This window comes from Semicossyphus pulcher, unplaced genomic scaffold (genome assembly GCF_022749685.1).
Source record: "Semicossyphus pulcher isolate SPU_LCO1_2020_fin unplaced genomic scaffold, fSemPul1.0.p SCAF_14, whole genome shotgun sequence".
NCBI lineage: Eukaryota > Metazoa > Chordata > Actinopteri > Labriformes > Labridae > Semicossyphus > Semicossyphus pulcher.
The window spans coordinates 17,059,471-17,081,966 of NW_027211648.1; the positions used below are offsets into that span (position 1 = coordinate 17,059,471).

Below are 22,496 nucleotides of genomic sequence, written 5' to 3' on the forward strand. Positions count from 1 at the left end.
AATATGTTCTGGAGATTTGGCTCCAAACTAAGCCCATTATGATTTTTCCATATTCGTTAGGTAGCCAGATTAGGGAGACGGTTGTTGCTTTAAGACCTCAGTTGCTGTTATTATTTGCCATAAATCCTCTCTCCTTTGGACCATCGCTGTCTCTCATGTCAACTTCTGGAAAAGCAGCTCAACCACACTCATCTTTCTTACAACTGGCTTCAGTTAAAGTTAAAGCTTGTTACTATGGCTCTGTAATTGTTGCTGATACACTTATAAGTCATCCTAGTTGTTGCTACTAACACTGTGTTGACATTTCTTGTTCTGTCTCTCAGAAATGTGAATGGGAATGTGCAGCTGCAGGTGGACGCCGTCCATGGCCTCCATGTTGTCCAGTACGAGAGGAAGCTGCTGTCTCTGGAGGCCCGTAAGAGGAGACAGCGCCACTTGACTCATCGCTCTGCTGCAGGGAAGAAGAAATCTGGTAGGCCTGATGTGTTCTGCCTCCATTCAGGAAACTGCTTTTTTTCCTTACACTGAGGATTGTGTAGCTAAGTGGGACAACATCACACGCTAATGCACGTTTGTTTCCAATAAATAACTCCCCTGTGTCACGGTAAGGTTAGCCAAATATGACTCTGAATGAGTTCATTTCATTGCAGCAACAATAAAAACTCTATTTTCGAGTGCATGTGTGTATTTGATTCGAAATGCCAGTGATGCAACTGACATTTGTCTTCCCTTAAACGCTGCATACCTCAGGGAAGGAGTCCAAGGCCTCCCCGACAGCGAGCAGCAGTCAGGAGGGAGAGGAGAGCGAGGAGGTGAAGCAAGTTCTCGAGCCAGGCTCACACAAGGCTTTGGTAGCAGAGCAAAGAAAACAAGTGGCCACGCCACTGGAGCGCTGCCACGGCGAGGCTCTGTCCAGCTCAGAGGCAGCCGCGCACAATGCCAGGCCCAGAGTCAACCTGCTCAACATCCTTCAGCAGGGCTGGGACCTCAGGTCAGTCGGTATTCTGGGCCGCTGCTCAAGCTGGCTGCTGCTCCCGTCTTCCTCCCCCTACTGTAGTTTCTGCTCCCTCACTTTCAACTCGTTACCTCTCGAATAAGAAGAAGAGGAAGGAATGAAGGGCCTCCTTACAAAGGTTATGTTTTCATCAGTCTTCAAAATAAGATACTGGCTTTTTTATCTTCTTGTAAGTCCTTTCTCTAAACTTACTTTTACAGATTACCTTACAAATACCTTGATTTTATCCTTCTTTTATCGCAGTTCTTCGTTCTTTATGGGTCAAAACGTGATTTCCTGGTTTATTTTCAAAGTCAGAGTCTGCACACTTTAATATTTTAATAGTTTTTAAAAAAAAATGTAAGAATAAACCTTAAATTTGAACACATTCAACGCACTGTACATACCTCTTAACTCAGGTTAACAGAGAACGCGGTCTTATGTTGATTTAAAAGTGAACCCAAAATGATAATTTGAGGAAGAATTACAAAAACAAGTCTGACTTTGTAGAAATTCCTCAGCGCTTGCCAGGACTGTGCATGAAGCAGGGAAATTATAGTACACCAACATCATTGTTTGCGTTTGACAGATTTTTCCAAAACATTTTTTTCTTTTAACTACAATGTTCTGACAGCACTCGCTCCGGGTTCACCTGGGCCACAGAGACAGCTTCTCATTTTAATAGCAATGCGGGACAAGATACACTGTGTTTCAACGACTTTTGGCGGCGAGTGATGCATACCTGTTTTTGTTTTCTCTCGCTTTTCTGGATGATATGTCAGCAAGTGGAATGAGTTTAACTGCTTATTTTTTCAGTTAAAACAGATGTTTCGCCGATTGAGTTGCAGCCAAATCGTCTTTACTGCCAGTTTCAAGCAAACATATTTTTATCTATTCTGTTGTTGCATCTTTTCTTTGACATTGCTTTAAGGGCCAGTTCGCCGATTGTCAACCTCAGTTGTATCATGCTATTATGGGGAGCTAATGCCATTATGGTAGAAACAAACCTGGAAAACCTCCGCCAGACTACATAAAACGTCAGGGAGCCCACTAAACTACACTTCCTCAATCTAGGACGCCCGCCTCCGATGTCATGTCTCCTTCAAAACCGTCAGGTTTGAAATGTAGACTGCAGACCCCAAGATTTTTTTTACGATCCACCGATATATTCTCGTCGTATTTCAGATTCTGTACCGCTCTGAGACATTGCCTGCAGCAAAACAGTAGTATTGCAATGCATGCTGGGTGTTGTAGGAATGTAGAATGGGCGAAACCACAAGCTGTTTGTCCAACTTTCTCCACAGCTATGGTGCCAATTTCAAATATTATTGCTTCTATCGATTACAGAGAACACCAGCTTTGACTCACAGTGGCTTCTTCCAGAGGCGAACTGCTCCTTTAAACACTCGTTTTGTGATAATTGTCTTATCTTCTCTTCCTCTTCCTCTGCTCTCCAGTAAAGTGCAGGCCCGCATGGCCTTTTCTGCATACCTGCAACGAGTCCAGCAAAGACTGCTGGCTGAGAGCCGGGCCGACACAGTCCCAGCTTGGCCAGACAAGGACAACGACCAAATGGTACAATGATGAACTTTGAATGTATATAGTATATATATTTGCCAGATTTTCCCTATTATCATCCCGTTACTCATATGTACCCTGGCTGTCGCTGAAATGTAAACGAGGCTGTCTGGCCACATTGCAGGAAAACGTGGTCTCAGTTAAAGCCAGCCTGATTGGAAAGTCTGCATTGTAATGGTATAAATCATCCTCATCATCATCTATGACCTCAAACTTTCAGGGAAAATCAATTTGAACTTGCGAAGTGGATCTCTAGGCCATTAAATTCAATGTCTCAATGTTTTAAATGGCTGTGGACCCTTAAAGGAGAACACACAAGCAGCAGCAGGACAAATCAGTGAATCAACGCAGTGATAGTAAAAGATGTTTTCCGTCTGCACAGGAGCTGGTGATTCGCTTCCTGAAAAGAGCAGCCAGTAACCTCCAACAAGACATTAAGGTGGTCCTGCCCAGTCGCCAGCTTCCACTCCAAGACCGCAGACGCATTCTGTCCCACCAGCTCGGGGAGTTTATTCACTGTTACAACAAGGTACATGTTTCCAGGCTTCGGCTTTGCCACAGAATAACAATACTAAGTAATGATGCAAACATGGGAAACAGTGTGCAAACAGAGCCTTATTCTTTCCTATCTTCTTAGGAAACTGATCGCATAGTGAACAAACAGGAGGACAGCAAAGAGGAGCATTGTGTTAACCCCAGTGTTTTTCAGGAGTACATCACTGCAGCGAGGTTAGTGAATTGGCAAGCCGGCTTAGCATTGTTCAGTGTTTGGCTCCTGACTGTTACTGACTGCAGAGTCATCTCGATCTGCTGTTCACATTATCTCCTGTTTTTTTTTTAACAGTGAAAACGATCTGGAGGAAGTCCTGACGTTCTACACGCAGAAAAACAAATCAGCCACCGTCTTCTTAGGAACAAAAGTCAGGAGTGTAAAGAAAGACGTGCATGAAGGAGACGCTTCAGGAGAGTCATGCAACTGTCCTATCACCAAAAGTGAGTTCCTTCTGTGTTTTTCATTTAACTGTAGGTCTGGTTTATGTTTAATATTTTCAAGCACTGTAAACAGGAAGTTGTAAAGTAAAGGGGAAAAGAATGAGTCATCTCGGGTCAGCTTCACATGATTAGCGCTCACTGGGGGAAAACAAATGTATGTCAGAGCCGAGGAATGGCTAACTGATGATAAAGCAGCTCTGGCTTATTTCCTCCTTTGAACAGCTCTCCCTGTGGCCCGAGAGGATTCCAGCGCTTCAGAGTCGTCGCTCTCCACAGGGAAAGTCAGCAGTGACCCAGACATGAAGGTCACTGAGAGTCAGCCTTCTGTGCGCACACTGCCTGAAGATCAGGCAGCTGTAAGAACTGCTATAACCCAGCCGGAGGTCCAGGCCTCGCAGCACTGCTCCAGCTTTCCAATGACATTAGACTGCTCACATATTTATCACCAGCACTGCTCTTCCGCCCCGGCATCCCTGCCTCTGCATTGTCCGCCCCCGCCGCCGCCTCCTCAGCCGCCATCCTACGCGCAGTCCCTGGCAAAGTCTCAGTACTGCCATGCTGAGACTCTTCCTGACCCTCCTATGTACGCCTCCACCGTCATGGTCACACAGCCCCCGAGAGCAGTGTGGACAGCTGTTTCCGCTGGCTCTAACACAATCTCAACTGGGCAGACAACCCAGGTTCTCAGGAGGATTCAGTCTTTTACCTCATCGACGCCCAGCTCTGGAGCCGCCTCCTCCCTCCCGAGTGCCACGCACATCTATAGCCAGAAGCTCTCCAGGCCCACGTCTGCAGGCCAAGGTATGCCCACTCTTCTACCTGTGGTTGTTTATCACATTCACTCCCTGGTTCTTACATTTGTCTTTTGTTATTCTGTGTATCAGTGATCAAGAGGGGCGGTTCCAGTAAGCTGAAATCTAACTCAGTGGGAACATTCAAGGAATTAAACTCCCTATCCGCCCAAGCCCAGTCTAACCAGCAGGCCTTTATCTCAGCCCTGCAGAAGCTGGCTGACAAGCGGGTCGCTCGCCACTGCGCCAACTCCAGTCACATCAACCTGCTGACACAGCACGTGAGTTCATTATGTTTCAGAACCCGAGCCAACAGCTACGAACAAGAAGCCACGTTGAGTTATTAAGCAACTGTAAACTGATCGGTGTAATGTTTAGTGTAAGGAAGAAGAATCTGGCCCCCGTGCAGCCGTGTCTCTCTCACTGTGAGGTCTCTGATATTCCTCTTTGTTGATGTGTAAACCTGGCTCTGACCCCATGCTGATTGGCGGCATCTAGCTGCTCATTCATTCATTCAGCAGACCTGTTGGAGCCGGAGGGTCTGCTGCCTCGCACCATGCACCTTCCTCCTCCAGCCTTCGGCTCGCCTCCTGTCTGTGGGCTGGAGATGGTGCGGGGGTGGGTCTGGAACTCAGGGGTTTGTAGCTGGCTGGCCCTAAACAGCGGTGAGCCGCATCAAGCCTGAGCTCTGTGTGAGGTCTCATTATCAGATGCACCATGGGGGAGTGATTTCTGTTGATACTTAAAAAGCAGCTATTTTTTGTGGTAATTGATGCTTATAAATAGAGGAATGTGGCAAATTGGCACTGAGCAGGGGAGCGGCAGCTCTGCTGGCTCCATCACCACCTTCTCCTATATTCCCCAAAGGTTTGTCATTCCGCGTGGGGAGCCGCTCAAACTCTCCTCCTCCTCCTCCTCCTCCTCCTCCTCTTCTGCCTCACTGGGTTTTTTTTCTGTCAAAGTTTTTTGTGATGGCACCAGACCACACAGACTGCTGATTTTATGACTCCCTTTTGACTGTACATTATTCTGTCTATCTGAAAGGTGTTTGCTGTATTTCATAGGAATAGTTAATCCCCCGGCTTGGCAGCAGTTTATTTAGCGCAGTTAAATAGTCCAGTGTTTTTACTCTCAGAGGTTCAGGGTACATTTTGTTTTATTTAAGTGCTCAGATTTGAAGTCATTAAATCATTTGCTGCACTAAACGGGGAACTTTGTAAACATGAACAACACCCTGTTGCACTAGGTGACCTCTGAGGTTTCAGTAATTACTCACTCTCATGCTTGGCCACATGTATACAAACAGTGAAATTGAGTAAAGCCAGGCACGGCCACCTTTAATAGAGTTTATGTACTCCTGCATTGTGATGAGTAGGTATATTTCAACTCCCCACATGGTAAATAAGATGTGACAGTTCGTCTGAACACCCAGCATTATTGGCACCCTCATGTGTGTACACTTTGTATGAATACGACCCTTCTACCTTTATAAGTAACTTATAGCTGTAGCTGTGTAACACCATGCCGACACATTTTTCACGTCGCACAAGGCTTGGCAGTGTCTCAATTTTCCCATTGGACATTAAAGTGCACAGGAGGAAATACAGTAAATAAAATGCCACAGCAGGATAATTAATTCTCCCATTAGCTTTCACTGAACATAACTCACAGGGCAGCGCAGAGCAGTTGCTACAGAAGTCCTGATGTGGCTGTAAACAGTTCTGAGCTTGCGAGTCATGATAGCTGATCCGGCTGGAGATGGAGAACGGGGAGGGGACCACCTGGATTTAGTGCTGAGCGGAGACTAGCTGTGCCATGTGCTGTGTGTACATTTCGCATAGCCCCCAGACACAGGAGAATGATGGTGGATGTAGGGAGGAACACTATATGAGTGCTTATTCATCAAACGTTTCCACTGCTTCAGACATTTGGACGCCAAGAAGTTTGTTGTTTGATCGTAGTGACTCAGTGTTTGACTTAAATCATCTAACGTTTTCTCCTCCTTCCACAGTTGACCAACCTGAACCTGGCCAACAGGATGCTGGGCAGAGAGAGCCTCACACTGAACCCTAAAGCCCGGCATGCTCCTGCCACGACGCAACGCCCAGTGAAAGCTGTACACTCTGGAAAAGATCTGTGCAGCACCACTAGGTGAGTTCAACAAAATATAGAATTAGTAGGAAATATTTGGGGTGTTTTATTCAAATAGCACATTTGTTTTACATAACTCTGGGTGAATCTCCAGTACAGCTAGTGATGCTCCAATCAAGTCTGACTCACTGACATTGGCGCCAATTCTGCCTTTGGGTATGGGACATGATGTTACTGATTTTGATTACATAAAATTGCTTTCATAATGTCATTAAATTCACTGTTTCCACTATCTGGTACATTCGTTTATTCATGGTGTGCTGCTCTCTCAGATTTTAGTGCAACAACAATCCCTTGTTACGTATGAACGTGAAAAACAAACACAAACGTAAACAGCAGGTGGATGTGAAGTGGGGGCTGGAATGGTAAGATAATGATTCCTATGGGTATTGCTTATACCTCTTTCCCACCAAAATTAGCGCGTTGACGCAAGTTTTTCAGACCCGGGAAGACCCCGCTTATTAATGCCAATTGTCTCTTTTCCCATTGCCAGTGGAGTATCCTGCTTTTGCTCTCTTTCCTGCTGCGTCACCGTCTTATGTCAAAACGCGCCGGAGACAGGGTTGGTAAACTGTGAAGATGTTACGATGGTTAGGTCTTTATTGTATCTATTACTTATTCAGTCTATTTATCAAACTCGGCGGCCACAAATTTGAAACGATGTTCGAGCGCTGCTCGGACGGAGACGGGCGGAATTTGTAACTGAGACAAGGAGTCGCAGAAGTTACCGACCGAGCATAGCATCGCGCCAGAAAGGGAGATTAGCGTGTTGACACATATTTTATGTTCAATGCTGATAGGAGCCGAGGCGGGTCTACTGCAGAGTCATTTGACCTGGGTCTGAATGCCGATGGTAACCTTTCCCACTAAGTAAAAAAGTTGTGTGTTAGCGGGTGTTAGCGGGTGTTAGCAGGTTTTTTGACGACTTGGAAAGCGGCTTTAGTGTGACACATGGATCTTTAAATGGATAATCTCGAAGATAATCGAATGGTACTATGATACCAGCACTGCACACACCGTCCAGCGAGCCAGGACGAAAAGAAGTATACTTTCCAAACACCCCTTTTCGATTTAAAATTAATTATCAACCATTTAAGATACTTTGGAATAGATTTTGACTGAAAGGGAATTTGATTTATTTGGACATCTCACACCAAATGACTCACACCTCCTCTGCCCCCTTATAAGCGCTCTGGTGCTCTGTTTGGTAAAATTTCACCTTTGTGTTCACGTGTACTCTTTATCCCCCCTCCCCTGAGACCACAGAGTAGAAATAGTCGGTAACAGTCTCATTGGGGTTCACTACCAAGGTAAACCGCATATCTCTCCTCTGAGAGCCTTTAGCTTGAGACGACGCGCTGAAGTACACCAACAGAAACATTGCTTTTAGGAGACGCAGCCTTTCTTGTTTTTGTCATAAGATCTAAAAGTCAAGATGCTGTAGTTGAGTGTTTACCTACATAGAAGAGTTTTTTAGTAGTTCTTTGGATTGATATGTTTGACACTTAGGTTTTGGTAGCATTTTTGGTCACACTCAATAGAATCTAAAGGCTCTTTTAATGGTCGTTGAAGACTTTTTAGATTGAATATTATTAGTCTTTGGAAAAGGATTGCAGGGCGCCAACGCAGCTCTGGGCAGGCTCGTTCAATACATGCCTGGAAATGGGCATTTTGTTCCCTTTTTGATGTGAATTGTGGAGTTAAGTAACAGAAGAATTGGCTGCTGAGTGCGGGCAGTGTGTGAAGCATGCTGGCAGCCTAAAGCATTGCACTGGCGGGTTGGAGGCGGTGGTGAGGGGGCAAAGTCAACACCCACATAGTCTGTCTGCTCCAGCCTCTCTCGCCTCCATTGAAGCCCCCCTTCACCCTCTCACCAATTTCACATTGCTCTGAAGAGAGCAGGAAGGAAACAGAAGGACGGAGTATGATCCCACGGTCATGCTCCGTGGTACCACGCCAGGATAATAAACCTATTGGCGATTGAAAGTGTAATCCATTGAAGGATAAGCGTCGAATCCCTTTTTATTCTTGTCTTGATACGTGAGTGACAATGTCTGAGACAGCTTGGCCTTGATCTTGCACTCTGTTTTTCCAGTTCAGATCCTTTCTTGTGTATCAAGCTGTCAGGGAATTCCTGGAATGTCTGGCCTTTTTCCTTTTTAAAAAGTTTTTATTTCCACAAACCAAGAAAAGAGATTTGAATTTGTAGTTTCACGGACAGCCTCACGTAGCTTCAACATGTGATACTGAGGAAACAGAAGTCGCCTTTTCATCTCGAGTGGTTTGATTTCTATACATTGTTTTGGCACTTCATGAATCAGAAAATCAAGTGCAGCTTCTTATTTCAGGATTTTACATTTCCTCTTTTACCCCTGTAAACCCAGCCCTCGGTTTGGCGTTCACCTCTTGCTGCACTGAGATGCCTTTAATAAGATATAAGGATAAATTGAATTGATTTCACCTCAGCGCTGTTTCTTATAACACAGAATTTCCTGCATCCCCCCTCCTTCACTCGGGCTTAGAGTTTGTGCCAAACATACTGAAGCTGTTAAGCACACTGGCTCTTTAAGCAACCACAGGGGTGAAGTATGATGGGTTTCAAAGAGGAGCACGGCCCTTTGAAGTGCCGCTGCCAGGATCTACCTGGTATGCTGCATCAGCACTATGAGAGCTGCTGCCTCACTCCGCTGCACGTCTTCACACACCCACGGCTAACTTTGGGGTAATTTCCGGAGTTGGATCTACTGATACGTTTATGGTGATTAACCTACTTGTTTAATGATGTGAGGCATTTAAAGCAGATGTTTTCGTCAGTAGCAGAGCATGCGTAGTCCTCTCTCCTTGTATTAGTCATGAACATTCAATATTGTGTTTTGAGCTTAAAAGCAGCCTCGACAGATAAATTGCCTCCGTATTTTCGTCTGTCTGTACATACAAATGACCGGAAACTATTATCTCCACAGCGCAACATTCACTCCAACACAGCTCGAACTCAAATACCACAATCCTCCTTATGCAGGGTATTTTTAGTTCTGTTCAATATTTTGTTAGATTGATGTTTGACTTGGTCGAATTTTATAAGGCCTTACCATTCCAAAGGATTTTATGGCAGCCCGTTCTCAGAAGCAACAACTGAACTAATCAGAAAAACTTCTTTGATGGTGGAAAAAGTCGCCACAAAATAGGTTTGATGTGTCTCTTCTTTTGGATTTAAAAGAGGAGACTTTTTTATTCACAATAATTTGAACCAGATGTGGTAAAAGGAAGGGGAACCCTTAAGGTAAGACTCAGTGAAATTCCAGTGATTGGATTTAGGTTATAAAACACATACATGCACCGACTCAGCAGGGCAGCTCCCACAGTGAGCAGTATCAGTGGGTCAGATGGATCAGGAGTTGATGCAGCCATTACTAAGTGTGTCTAAAAAGTCATTCCTAAGTAACCTTTGAGCAGCTACTAGCTACTTTAACACAAGTCACTTATGAAACCTTGTTTTATCCATAAACTTGATAAATGTCATAACTAGTTAAGACTTACGTTACGTATAATTTGGCTGCAAGGATACATCTGTAATGCCACCGAGATCAAAAACGTAGGCGTAATGTAAGATACATATACACAACTGTTATTAAGGGTCATGTGATATGTTCAATTTTGATGTCAATACTTATTTTAATGTATATTTGCATTAATATTTTTGGGTTTTTGAAGTTAAAGGTATAATCTTGAAGATTTTAATTGAAATAAATGTCTGTTAACTCACTATCTATCGCCGAATAAGGTAACACAATGGTGATTAAGCCCACTGATGAAAGTCTTTGCATTAGCGGTAAATAGTATTTTACAGACTGGGTGTCTGTGGCGACATTTGCGGAAAAAAATCACAAGCAGCGCCCAGTTAGTGATGCGTTTTCCATCAGCCAGCAGTGATTGGTCTGCCAGAGAGGGTAGGCGGAGCTAAGCGGCTGCTGCGAGTGTTGCGACTAAACAGTAAACAAACAAAGAAAAGATCGATGACTACAGATACAACTTCAAAAATAAGTGAAAATCCAAAGAAAAAGAAACAAATTCGACTCTCAGACGAAGGCAAACAGTCTTAAAAGGAAAGCGAGTTACAACCGGAGCCAACCGTGGTCTGGTTAAATTCGGAAGTGTACTCCCGCAATTACTGTCTATCTCCAAAGAGAACGCAACTGAAATCTTTGTGATTAGACCTTTAACTAGTTTAATTTAAATGTTAAATCTTCTCACTTTACATTATTAAACAGCCTTTTAATCACTTGTTAGGTCAGATTCCAAATGATCTGTTTTTCTCTTAAATCTAAACAGACCTTATGATCAAACTTGCTTTGTCATTTGTTCTTGTTAGCTATGCAACAGTAAAGCCTGGCACTTAGGTTGTGTAAATAATTAGCAACAACCTTCTTTATGCTTGTGTGGCCCAAACTCTTACAACTTAATGGTCTATAAACGTCTACTCTGAATGGTTACATAGCTTTACAGTATAAATAGGGTCATTTTAAACTCACCAACAGCTGATGTTACCAACTCCCAGCATAAGTAGACAATATTTTTATTTTAAATAGCTAATATCAGTTAAAAGGCCGAATTGTAGGCTTACAGTTTGAGAGTCCAAAGGGAACAGGTGAGAAATACACTAATCAGCTATAACATTATGACCACTGACAGGTCAAGTGAATAACATTGATTTTCTCATTACAGTGTCACCTGTCAGTTGGTGGGGTATGTTCAGCAGCTAGAGAATATTTTGTCCTCGAAGATGTGTTGGAAGCAGGATGTAAGCGATTTTGGCAGGTCAAATTGTGATGGCTCGACGACCGGGTAAGAGCATCTCCAAAACTGCAGCTTGTGTGGGGTGTTCCGGTCTGCAGTGGTCAGTACCTACCAAAGGTGGTCCAAAGAAGGAAAACCGATGCATTCATATGGACGTACCATCTACCTAAACAGACCAAGTACACTGGTCGATTGGCACACTGCAATAATAGTTCAGGAATGTTTTGAGGAACACGACAACAAGGTCAAGGTGTTGACTTGGCCTCCAAATTCCCCAGATCTCAATCCAATGTAGCATCGGTGGGATGTGCTGGACAGACAAGTCCGATCCATGGAGGCCCCACCTCGCAACTTACAGGACTTAAAGGATCTGCTGCTAACGTCTTGGTGCCAGATACCTCAGCGCACCTTCAGAGGTCTAGTGGAGTCCATCATACCTAAGAGGGACGAGGGAAGTTGATAAAAATAAAACAGGAAATGAAAACTGAACCATAAATACATGACTAAACAAGAATAAAGCCAGAGCATCCCTGTCTAGACTTCACCAACAATAAATCCCCAGATACCGGTCATATTTAGTGTCATGGTGTTGCTTTAAAACAAGGTAAGCAAACAACTGACTAATGGCTGGAAATACCATCACACTCTTCGGCCAGTTGATGTTTACACTGACCAGGCAGGGGCTTTGAGATACTGTGGCATGATGTCATCTCAGACGGTCCATTTTCCCACATTCACGCTGAGTTAGATTGATGCGGCACATGTGCTCGACTCGCACTGCTGTGTTGTTCTACAGTAAGTCATATCAGCATATTAAAGGATCGGGAGCACAGCGGAGAGAAAGCCGACACCAACCGGCAGGAAGGGAAGTCCCAGATAGTTGGAGCTCCACACATGTGGTGCTTTTGTGATGAGAAACTCAGATGTAACAGTGTTCCTCTCTTTCGATTCCTTTTCACCGGTCACTGCGTTGGACTCGGAGCTCTTGGTGGTTTTAAATTTGTGGTGATCTGCGTGGTGTTGTGTTGACAGGCCCTGCTTGAACAGATTTCTCCTTGGGGTCCTTCTGCGAAAACTGCACCAACAGAAAGCATATACACTTAACCGGAAAAGCAGTCCTTTTTAGGCCGTATGCTAATAAAATAGTAGCGCCAAAGGTCCCTGAGGTCCAGTGTGAAAGCTGCAGCCAAGCTGAAGGAAACGACTGCTGTAAACAAAGAACCAGTTTTTGTTTGTCTCCTGGCGTTTCTAGGATCTCTGGCCTTGCAAGGTTCACAGACAAGCCTTTGTTTCCAGAAATTGAATTGGCCCGTGGTCACAGCAGTTGTTTTTGCAATATATGTGCCATTATGTGAACTGAGAAATGCATGGGCGGATAGCATGTTCACATAAGATCCCTTGTGTCTTTGTTTGGCCACACAGGACAGGAATCTGTTTTCACTTGAGCGACACAAGATTATTATCCCACAGTGTGCATTGTTGCTCGAGATTAATTGAATTCTAATTTTAGAGCTTGTCTAAAAATAAAGCTGCTTTTGTTATTTTAAGTCTACAATGTTTCCTCTTTCGCTAGACCAATGGAAACATGTTATTGCACGCAACTTTTTTGTCCTTTTGTCCCCAATTCTTCAGCTGTACTTGTGTATCTGTTTTTTCACATTATTTTCCCTCGCATGTCCCAGCAGGCCTCTTTATGGCGTTATTTTTGGCTTAGGTTGTCGATATACAGCAGCACACCACATAGGCTCAGTGTAAGCGTGTCTGAAGGAGAGGCTGGTCACCTCATTGCTTTAGCAGAGGCCAAAAAAATGAGAAAAAAAAGGCTGAAACAGGCTTAGTTCCTAATGACAGATAATCCAGTTACAAACTCGTGCAGCTCGTCAAAAGGTTTGCTTTCCAGGTTGTGGCTTTGTGATGTGAATGGAACGTGAAGCTTGGGGAGCGCTGAGGCAAAAAAAGAAAGAGTTTTTAGTTCAGTCTGTGTTTGCCACAAGCCTGCCCTCTGCTCTGACTCCGATCTGCACACTTTGACTTGAGGCTTCTGTGGGCCAAACAGCCACCGACAGGGACGCTGTGAGCTGTCTTTTTAACTTGTTTCTGGTCGTTTTTGGAGGATTAATTAGCTGCTGTCACATCTCTGTCTTGGTTGGATGGTGAAATAAGTGACAGAAAAAATGGTTGCAAATACTGTGCTATTATGGCTCACTATTTAGCCACTGAAGCTTCTACTATCTTGCAATATTTCAAACTTCAGCTGTTAAGGGGGGTCACTTAAGGGGGGAGAGCACAAATCTCAATTATATTTAATAACATTAACCCAATTGAAGGAAATATTGTTGTATATTATTAAAACACAACATTGGCACTCCTTCCTCTCAACTGAAGCTAGAAAGCTATGTTGAGAAGTGATCTCAAAATGAAACCCCATCAAGATGCTGGTTATCTAAGCTTAGCATAAATACTTGAAACAGGGGGAAACCGCAAGTCTGTTTCTGTGCCAGGTAACACAATCTACCTACCACGATGACCAGAGCCATGCTAGCTGTTTCCAGTCTTTGCTGCCTCAGTAAAGCAACTCAAAAGCTGGCTGTAGCTTCACATTCAACAGAGTGCTCAAGTGCTCTTGATCCTCACTAATTTCTTAGCGAGACAGCTGATGAGCATATTTCCCATTATTACCAGGTGGAATTATTCGATTTTCATTGTCTCACCTTTTCACTGACTTCTCTTCTTTTTTGCTTTTCCAAGCCGCAGGCCAGTGAAGACTGAAGAGAGTCTCTGGGATGGGCAGATGCAGAGTGCCTACAGTTTGGTGACAGGGGTGAACCCTCAGCAGCACTACCAGCCCACCCAAGGAAGCTACCAGCTTCAGTTTGCCATCCAGAAACTACAACAGCAAAGACTTCAGTCTCAACAATACCTGGACCAGAGTCATTGCAGACACCAGGTATAGCAGATGGTGCTTTAAGGGGGGAGTTTTATGCTAATTTCGAACTTTCACTCTGTGGTGTAGCTTAGCATAATTTACAGTTAAAAAAACTCTGCCTGAAACGACTCAGTCAGCTCTGTACCTTTAAGAAACACCGTCCTACAAGCCCACTTTCTTCTGATTGGCCTACTGAGGCTGCACTTTGTGACATCACAAAGTGCATCGTGTAGAAAAAACTGTGAAACCTGGCATTTACAGCAGCCTGCAGACTGAGCTGAGAAGCCTGGGGATTACTCCAACATACTTTTACCAACAGATTTTAAACTTCACCCACGTTTAGTATGAACATCCAACATTGTCAAATTATATATATGTCTTAAAATGTGAAACTGCATAATACCCCCTCTTTAATGACTACAGTTATTATTATTAAAGGTGAGCACCAGTGCCCTTTCCTCAGAGTACAATGAGCCGATAAAGGCCAACCTTCAATGTCAAGTTCACAATAAATTGATGGTTACTTTAAGACACATGGGCTTGAACCTATGGACTTTGGTGGAAAATTGTAGTTCACACTTTTTGAATTCCTGCTCAGGCTTTTAATGTTATGTTTAGATTTAGTAAAAAAAAGTTAAAAGACTCGGATTGTTGAGCATCTTTTGTTTGATGTCTACCTTTAATATCAACACCACATGGGTGAAAAATGAAAACGTCTCAGAACTATTGAGCTATAACTCAGCAAAACCCTAATATTTGTGTCTGTACAAAATATTCCCTTACCTAAGCACTGTGCCGTCCAAAATAGTGCAAAATACGCCCACGTCAAGGGGAAAGCTTTCATGTTAGCATTTACACAGCTATTTTGAGCATATCTTTCCAAACCACTTCACAAAATGGTATTCAGTAGGAGTATCGCTCAGCAGAAGCTGATTCCTGGAGAGCCTAATATGACTCCTCACTTCAAGATTACATTTTTTGGATGAGTGACTCAGATAGGCTTGTATTAGAAGGTGAAAAATCAAGGAATGCTGCCCGTGAGGGCACTAACAAGGCCTGGTTCAGAGTCTATGAAGAGTTAGAAGTCTTACCAGTACATTTCATATCAGATTTGAGCTCCATTTGTGTTCCAAATGCAACACAAATAAAATTTGGGGATTTCTCAGGAGAAGTAATGTAGCGACAAAAACATTTAGTCACGCCTTACTTGCCATGACAGATGTGATTTGGTTGTTTCTAGCAGGACTTTAGAAAGGTAGAGTGGTCTTGGTAGTTTCCCACAGCAAGTTTAATGTTTGAGAAAAAAAGACCCTCTGTCTTTCTATACACTCGCCTTCCGAGTGTATAGAAAAATTCGACCCTTTCCAAGGACGGCGAGAGATTGAGACAAAGAAGTACCATGGGACAGTTTACAGGGCGGAATGAGTGGATGCACCCATTTTTTCCGATCAGTCCTGAGTAATGCAGTTGCTCTAACGTCATTGTTTTTTCAGCATCTTGGTTGGGCCTTAATTAATGCAATTGAGGTGATATTTGTCTTGGCTTGGTCTGGGAGTCTTACTCAAGGCACTTTGTGAAAGTGATCCTTTGCCTTCTCCCCTGTTCCATTCCCCCTTACACCTCGTTTTATAGTCTAATCACAGTTGTCCCATGATGTCTACGAAGGAAGGAAATCTTGTCCAATCTGAAAAGGTTTGTTGCACTGAGAACTGAACATGGTTTTGACAAGAGTCATCCTGTTGTTCAAACCTTACAGACTGAGGTCATCAGAAGACTGACTCTGGTTTGGTTGTCTCACCATCGAATCAGACGTGTCTCGCTTAAACCCTTGTTCCACTCACATGGATCCCTCTGACAGTCTGACTGGCAATGTGATCTTTCTTACAACTAAGGTCTTCAATCCTGCATCCAGTTTTTCTATTACTCTTTCACCCATTTTTTGACTCCAGAGAAAAATGTCTCACTCTCTTTTTTTTTGAAGCACAAGGAATCTGACTTGACCAGGAAGAGACGTGACATGAAGTTTCTATAGTGGTATGAGAGGGGGGCTTGATATCAATGCTTTTAACATCCCTGAACTCACCTTCATGTTTTATTGGCCTTTTTTATGGGAAAAAAGGTTCATCATCTTGTTTCACAAAAAGAAGAGCTTCATCTAATGTGAGTGCTGATATAAACATTTGCTTATGAGTGTGTTCTTCTGTGAGAGAGAAAGAGACAGGGGGCTGTTCCGGAGCTGCAGTCCACGTTCCAGTTACTGGGTGCAGACTCCCCGGCTCCTCCACAGGCTTGGCCCCAGGCCACCTGGCAGCCAAAGAAAGGTGCCCTTCCTGGCCCCGCTCAAACTGAATTGCGGCCATAGGCCTTGCAACCTGGAAACTCAGCTTCTCATTTGTCAACACACAAATTACATCAGATATTCCCTGTCACACTGCCGGCCCCTTTGAACAGCTGCATTGTGAAGCTGGAAAACCGTTAGCTTGTTAGATAGCCGTATAAAGCTGCAGAGAAAATAGCATGGGCATGAGATGTGGAAAGAATGTTTGAAAAGCATTCCCCAGCACTGCAAAGATAGAGACAGAGTGAAATGTGGCCTTAAAATATTATGTCAGAAAGAAACAGCATTTTCACCCTTCCAAAGCCTTTGAAGAGATCTTATAAAAACAAATAAATAATGTGAGGAATTTCTTCCCAGTACAGCCAACTGCAAAAAAATGTTAAACTTGTTTTGATACTGGATGGCATTTCATTAATATCTGCTTTAATTCATGTCAGGCACTTTGCTATTTTACCCTAATGGCCAGAGGCTACATTTTTCCACATGACAAACCCATTCCAAATGTAATTGCACATCCTTATTCCTATTTTGGAATTCTGTTTAATATTTATTTTGTCCTACACAATAAAATACTTTCAGAAAAACACACTACACATGGGCAAGGACACACATTTTTAAATGCTCTTGATAAGGTTTTGGGGAGATTATAGTAATTTAGATTATATCCACTTAGTTTCTGAATTGAATCATGTCTGAAACCTCTTTAAAGAAGATTGTCATGGGCAGGTTTACTATTTGAGGCCAATAGAACACTGTATATTGAGTCTTACATAGATGCATCTAAAGTCAGCTAGTCATGTATTCAGTTTCAGCGTTTTTTGACCATGCATGCACCAAAGGTTGTATTTTTATATCAAAAGAGTAGTGGTCCGAGGATTGATCCTTGTGGAACACCACAAGCTACAGCTCCCCATTCTAATGGGGCAACTTTGATATCGTCATATCAAAGAGATATATTTTGGTGATATTTATGGACCAAGCTGTAACGGTACCTATTGCCATTGTAGACTTTTTATATTCTGGTTGTTCACTTAATTTCAGTTGTTGTAAAAAACATCTACCAGAAATTGAGGCACGCTTTTTCGGGACCAGTTCACTAATCTGTCAGGCATCACAACCTTTGGGCCTGAGTGGTATTCTGGTGTGTAACAATTTTTTTTGCTGATTTGAGATGAGTTAAAGTAAGGTACACTAGTCAATGGCAGACAGTAAATCAGACGTCCATTTTGAGTTTTGTTAATAACAGAAAAGTCGTACGGAGTGAGAAGCTAATTGTACCCAAACATAATTAAATGTGCTCAATGAAATCCCCGACAAACTGACCACCATGCTCGGTTCAATCTTTGAGGTCATCTTTGAGTAACCTGAAGCATCTCTAGGTTCTCTTTATTATTTTATTATTAAGCCTCCTTTGCTGGAAACTGTATGTATTTCACGTGATGCATTAGCAGAGCTACACAACCCTGCAGTATGGTGTTTTAATACTTGCTTGTATCTCTATTGCTGCCATTTCTGTTGTGTGAACAATAAATGCTGCATTGGTTCAGCTCAAAGTTATCGCACTAAACAAAGTTAATAAAAGTGTCAAAAGTTGTTTGATTGTCTCCATGATATTGACCTTATATAACAGTTGTTCTTTGTCTTTCTCAGGCTCCATTTCCAGACCAGACTTCACACTCCCAGGCTCCCACAAACTCATCCAGCTGCACCCCACCAGGCTTTCATGTTCAGCCCGGTCACGGTCACGGTCACGGTCACAGCCACATCCAAACCTGTGTTAGTCCTGTTCACACCCCAAAGCCGCCCAGCAGTGCCAGAGAGGGACAGGCCAGGAAAACAGCAACAAAGCGCCTCATCAAGTAAGACCAATTTGTGACTCTTGATGCAACTTTATTGAAATTAACCAGGAGTTTAACACAGTCATCATATTATATGTAGCACATTCAGTGCTTTAAACACAGTGGGATTGTTTTGCCAATGCTTGTGAATTGAGACAAAGTGCAAGGGATCGGTGAGTTCAAGGGGACACGGCTAATGCTAATGAGACTTGGAGTGGAGTGCTCAGTCTTTTGGCCGCAGGGTGTATCTGCCTGTTCAGTAAACAACCTCATCGCAGGCCTGATTTCTGCCTGAACCGTAAACAGAAAGTGGTTCATTGAAAGGGCCTGGGCTCCAAGCGTCGTTAAGATCCTGTTTGGTTTGGAGATAAGCTGAAGAGCACAGAAGGAAAAATAAAAGGAAAGGAATGAAACCGTGCTGAACTGCTAGCTATTTCCCTCAATTACTTTATGTACTTTGTTACTCCGACATCTGGCCAAATTACACAACAACAGCAAACCTTTGTGATTGGGGCAGGGTTGTTTTTTACAGCACACAGTTAAAGCTGTGAAAGGCTCTTCAAAATACTCTTTGTGTAAAAGGGAATTTCTTTCTGTTAAGTATGTTCTGCAACTTTAAAGGCCTGCTGACACTCACCTGATCATTTCACTTGACAGAACAGAGCCGTACTCAGTGAGTGAAGAGTTTAAAGGGCGGGGGGGGGGGGGTGGCGCAGGGGTTGCAGAATATTTTAACACATTTTTACATGCTCTTGATAAGGTGTTTGGGAGATAATAGTAGTTTGATAATTTATATGTGCTTAGTTTCTGAATTGAATCATGTCTAGTTTTAAGAGGATTTTTATGAGTATTTCAAATATTTGAGCCCAATAGAACACTGTATATTGAGTCTTACATAGATGCATCTAAAGTCAGCTAGTCATGTATTCAGTTTCAGCATTTTTTGACCAAACATGCACCAAAGGTTGTATTTTTGTATTAAAGAAGTAGTGGTCTGAGAACTGATCCTTGTGGAACACCACAGCTCCCCACTCAGCTGTGAAAGGCTCTTCAAAATACTGTTTGTGTAAGTGGGAATTTCTTTCTGTTAAGTATTTTACTGCAACTTTGAAGGCCTACTGACACTCACCTGATCATTTCACTAGACAGAACAGAACCATACTTGGTAATTGAAGAGTTAAAACGGTGGGGGGGGGCAGCGTAGGGGTTGTAGAATAGGTTAGGGCAGCCGGGTAGGTGCTGTGTTTGCTCCTGTGTGTGTGTCTTCCTGGCAGTGGCTGTGTTTACCCTCTGCATGTGGAATTCCAGAGCCCCCTCACACTCTCCTATGTCCTGCATTTTTGTGGTCGACCAGTGTGACAGGGGAGAGTGTGGGAAAAACGGAAGCTTCAGGACCAAAAAATGCACCGATGGAAACAATGAAAAGAAAGAATAAAGAGAGGGGGGAAAGAAAAAAATGACAAAGTAATTGAAAAGTCGACTCCGTCCCGGGGAAAAGAGATGATTGTTTGCAGAGAATGGTGGGATAATAAGTTGCTTCCCTTTATTTCCAGCGCTCGTTTTAGGGGCAACTTAATACCTCTGTTATTGAATCACATCTGAAATTCATCTCAGTATCGGCCTGAGCTCTTCCAACTTATAATAAAATCACAGAGCTGGGTGTACTCAAACAGTTCAAGGTTATCCAGTCCTCCAGACACCTTCCTGTAGCCAGCTGTTCAACTATGAAACTGTTGTTTGATACAAATTAGCACTGGCCTTTTTGCTATTATAATACACCCCTGAAGGCCATTGACAGTTGTTAAATGAATCTGTTCATCTGAATGACATGTGGTTTTTCTGCCCTGTTAAGAGGAGGAAACGGAGTTAGGATTTCTGTTGATGCAGCCAAATGATTTCCTCTGTTTGCAGTCCTGCAAAATCCTCGCAGAGAGCTGTCCAGTCAACTTTTTCTCAAAGTGCTGACTTGTGTTGAGTGATTGAACTAACTCAGCATTTGGTTCAGTTTGAAGATTAAGACAAACTGGACACACGTTTGCTTTGATTTTGAGCCTCGTCTAACATGCAGAACACTTGCTTGAAGCTCATTCTCCTCATGTTGGTATCCTCTCAGCAGGGCAGGGCTCTCTGGTCTATCATCGCACCGCAGCTGCAGCCAACTGTAGGGGCTGCAACGACTCAAAGTGGTATGACTTCAGTGAAGGCTTTGAAAGGACCAATTTGTAACACAAATAAATGAGCCTGTTTGGTATTTTGTTTGCGAGGTTTGGCTAGACGCAGCTGTAACTACGGAAACCCAGGCTGTCGTGTGGCATTACTAATAGGGTGACAATTACAGCGGCACCATTAATGTCAGCCCCGCTGCTGCTTTCACTCCCTATTAATCAGCCACTACAGTAGTTATTTTCACAGGATACTGTATACACTCCGAAGCTGCCAGAAGTGTGTTTATGGTTAAACTTTATCCTCTTTGGTGTGTCTGAATGATATTAGGACGTATTAGCTACCTGACTACCAAACTGCACTTCAGCTATGTTTACACAAGAACTCCAGCTCGCTTTGAAAAGTGTGAAATTTTAAACTTTCAGCTTATATATCATCCGCACACACTGCAAGTTCAGATGTTTCTGGCTGCTCTTGAAATGACAGAGTGAGAGACTGTTGACAAAGAAAGCGATGTGAAGAACCCGGAGGTCAAGTGTTTTTTTTCTCTCTTCACTTTCAATATGAAAGGGGTCGCTTCCTGTCGAGGTATGCCACGCTCAAAGTGGGCCAGTTCTATTTGTGGTTGTGTAATGGTATGAAAGAACAACTGTGCAGCCCCTTACAAGGAGGCAGTGTGTACCCTCATTACCTTGTTAATGCTCCTTTGGCAAGCTGCTGTTATGGGGCGAGAGGTTAATGCCAGCTAAGCTTTATTTATTGTTCCCCCTAAAAAATGCTTAACAGATTTAATGTATAAGGTTACAGACGTGTCTGCGCGTGTGCTCTACGCCTCGCTGGTGCTTATAATGGTTTACTTTGTGTTTGCTGTCTGATTATGTGAAAGGGGCTGTGTAATTCTTCCACCAGACTTCTGTATGAGTTAAAGGTATACACAACTGTACTGACTTTTCACCCTATAAAACAGATTATGTACATGCCTCTTCTGTTTCTGTCTGTAGCACATGCCCTGAGGTCCAAATAGTCAATAATCACCACAGTAATCCTGCCAATGAGAAAATCACATCACCCAGGACAAGGAGCAGGAATTTGCCCCCTGCTTGTCATAATAGCTCCTGAGAGGCACTCGGTAAACACTTAACCCCCACTAGCCTCCGCTGAAGAGAGACTATTTGAAATTGACTCCACTTTTCTGCTGTCAGAGGATGAGTCATGAAACAGCATGCCCACAGAAAGGAGCCCAAAACAACCCTAGATTATCAAATATACATGTTTTTGCATTCAGCTTTAAATAGAATGATACTCTTAGACAGCTTGGACTCAGACGGTCTACATTGTCACCCTATAACCCCCTTTGTGAATGATCATTAACACTTATCTTGTCTCTGATTAACAGGCAGACGTCCGCAGAGAGCTCAGCCAGTGGGAGCGTGTCCAGCGGCCAGCACGCGGTCTACGATGCCATCTGCGGTAAAACAGGTGGGTCCCATGCTGCAGGTCTGCACGCGCTCAGTACAGTGCTTTAACTCGGCCTGGTGGTGCTATAGTGCCCGCGGAGGGAGGGGGTGGGTATGCCCGTGTGTGCCAGTGTCAGTGATTACAGCCAGGCATAGTGGACATTCCCCATGGACGACTGATAAACACCACCGGATATATTTAGCCAGCTCATGCTGCTTGTGGTGGTTGTGAATGTATTTTGCACACTGTAAAAGATAACTACATTGTCGTGATAATAAATAGTGTACAAGCTTTAATTACAACCTTGCTGGAAGAGCACAAGTGAACAGAGACTTGTGTGATGACCTCATTAGGTTTCCAGTGTGGTAATTTGCTCCGTGATCATAAAGTCTGTATGCGTCTAAGACTAGAGGTCAGATTACGGCCGCAGGATAAAGAGGCACTGCGTGATGACAGTGACAGCGATCTTTCT

General features: G+C 43.5%; 1 protein-coding gene across 1 annotated transcript in view; it reads left to right on the forward strand.

Moving 5' to 3' along the window:
* ttll5 (tubulin tyrosine ligase-like family, member 5) overlaps positions 1-22,496 on the forward strand; it is a 51,303-nt gene that overhangs the window by 24,324 nt on the left and 4,483 nt on the right. Inside the window, exons 19-30 of the mRNA XM_069661298.1 lie at positions 324-472; positions 751-991; positions 2,452-2,569; positions 2,955-3,101; positions 3,210-3,301; positions 3,417-3,565; positions 3,788-4,366; positions 4,450-4,637; positions 6,368-6,507; positions 14,050-14,248; positions 18,216-18,424; positions 21,963-22,045. Of these exons, the coding sequence (XP_069517399.1) occupies positions 324-472; positions 751-991; positions 2,452-2,569; positions 2,955-3,101; positions 3,210-3,301; positions 3,417-3,565; positions 3,788-4,366; positions 4,450-4,637; positions 6,368-6,507; positions 14,050-14,248; positions 18,216-18,424; positions 21,963-22,045 (2,294 nt within the window). The remainder of the gene's footprint in view (positions 1-323; positions 473-750; positions 992-2,451; positions 2,570-2,954; positions 3,102-3,209; positions 3,302-3,416; positions 3,566-3,787; positions 4,367-4,449; positions 4,638-6,367; positions 6,508-14,049; positions 14,249-18,215; positions 18,425-21,962; positions 22,046-22,496) is intronic.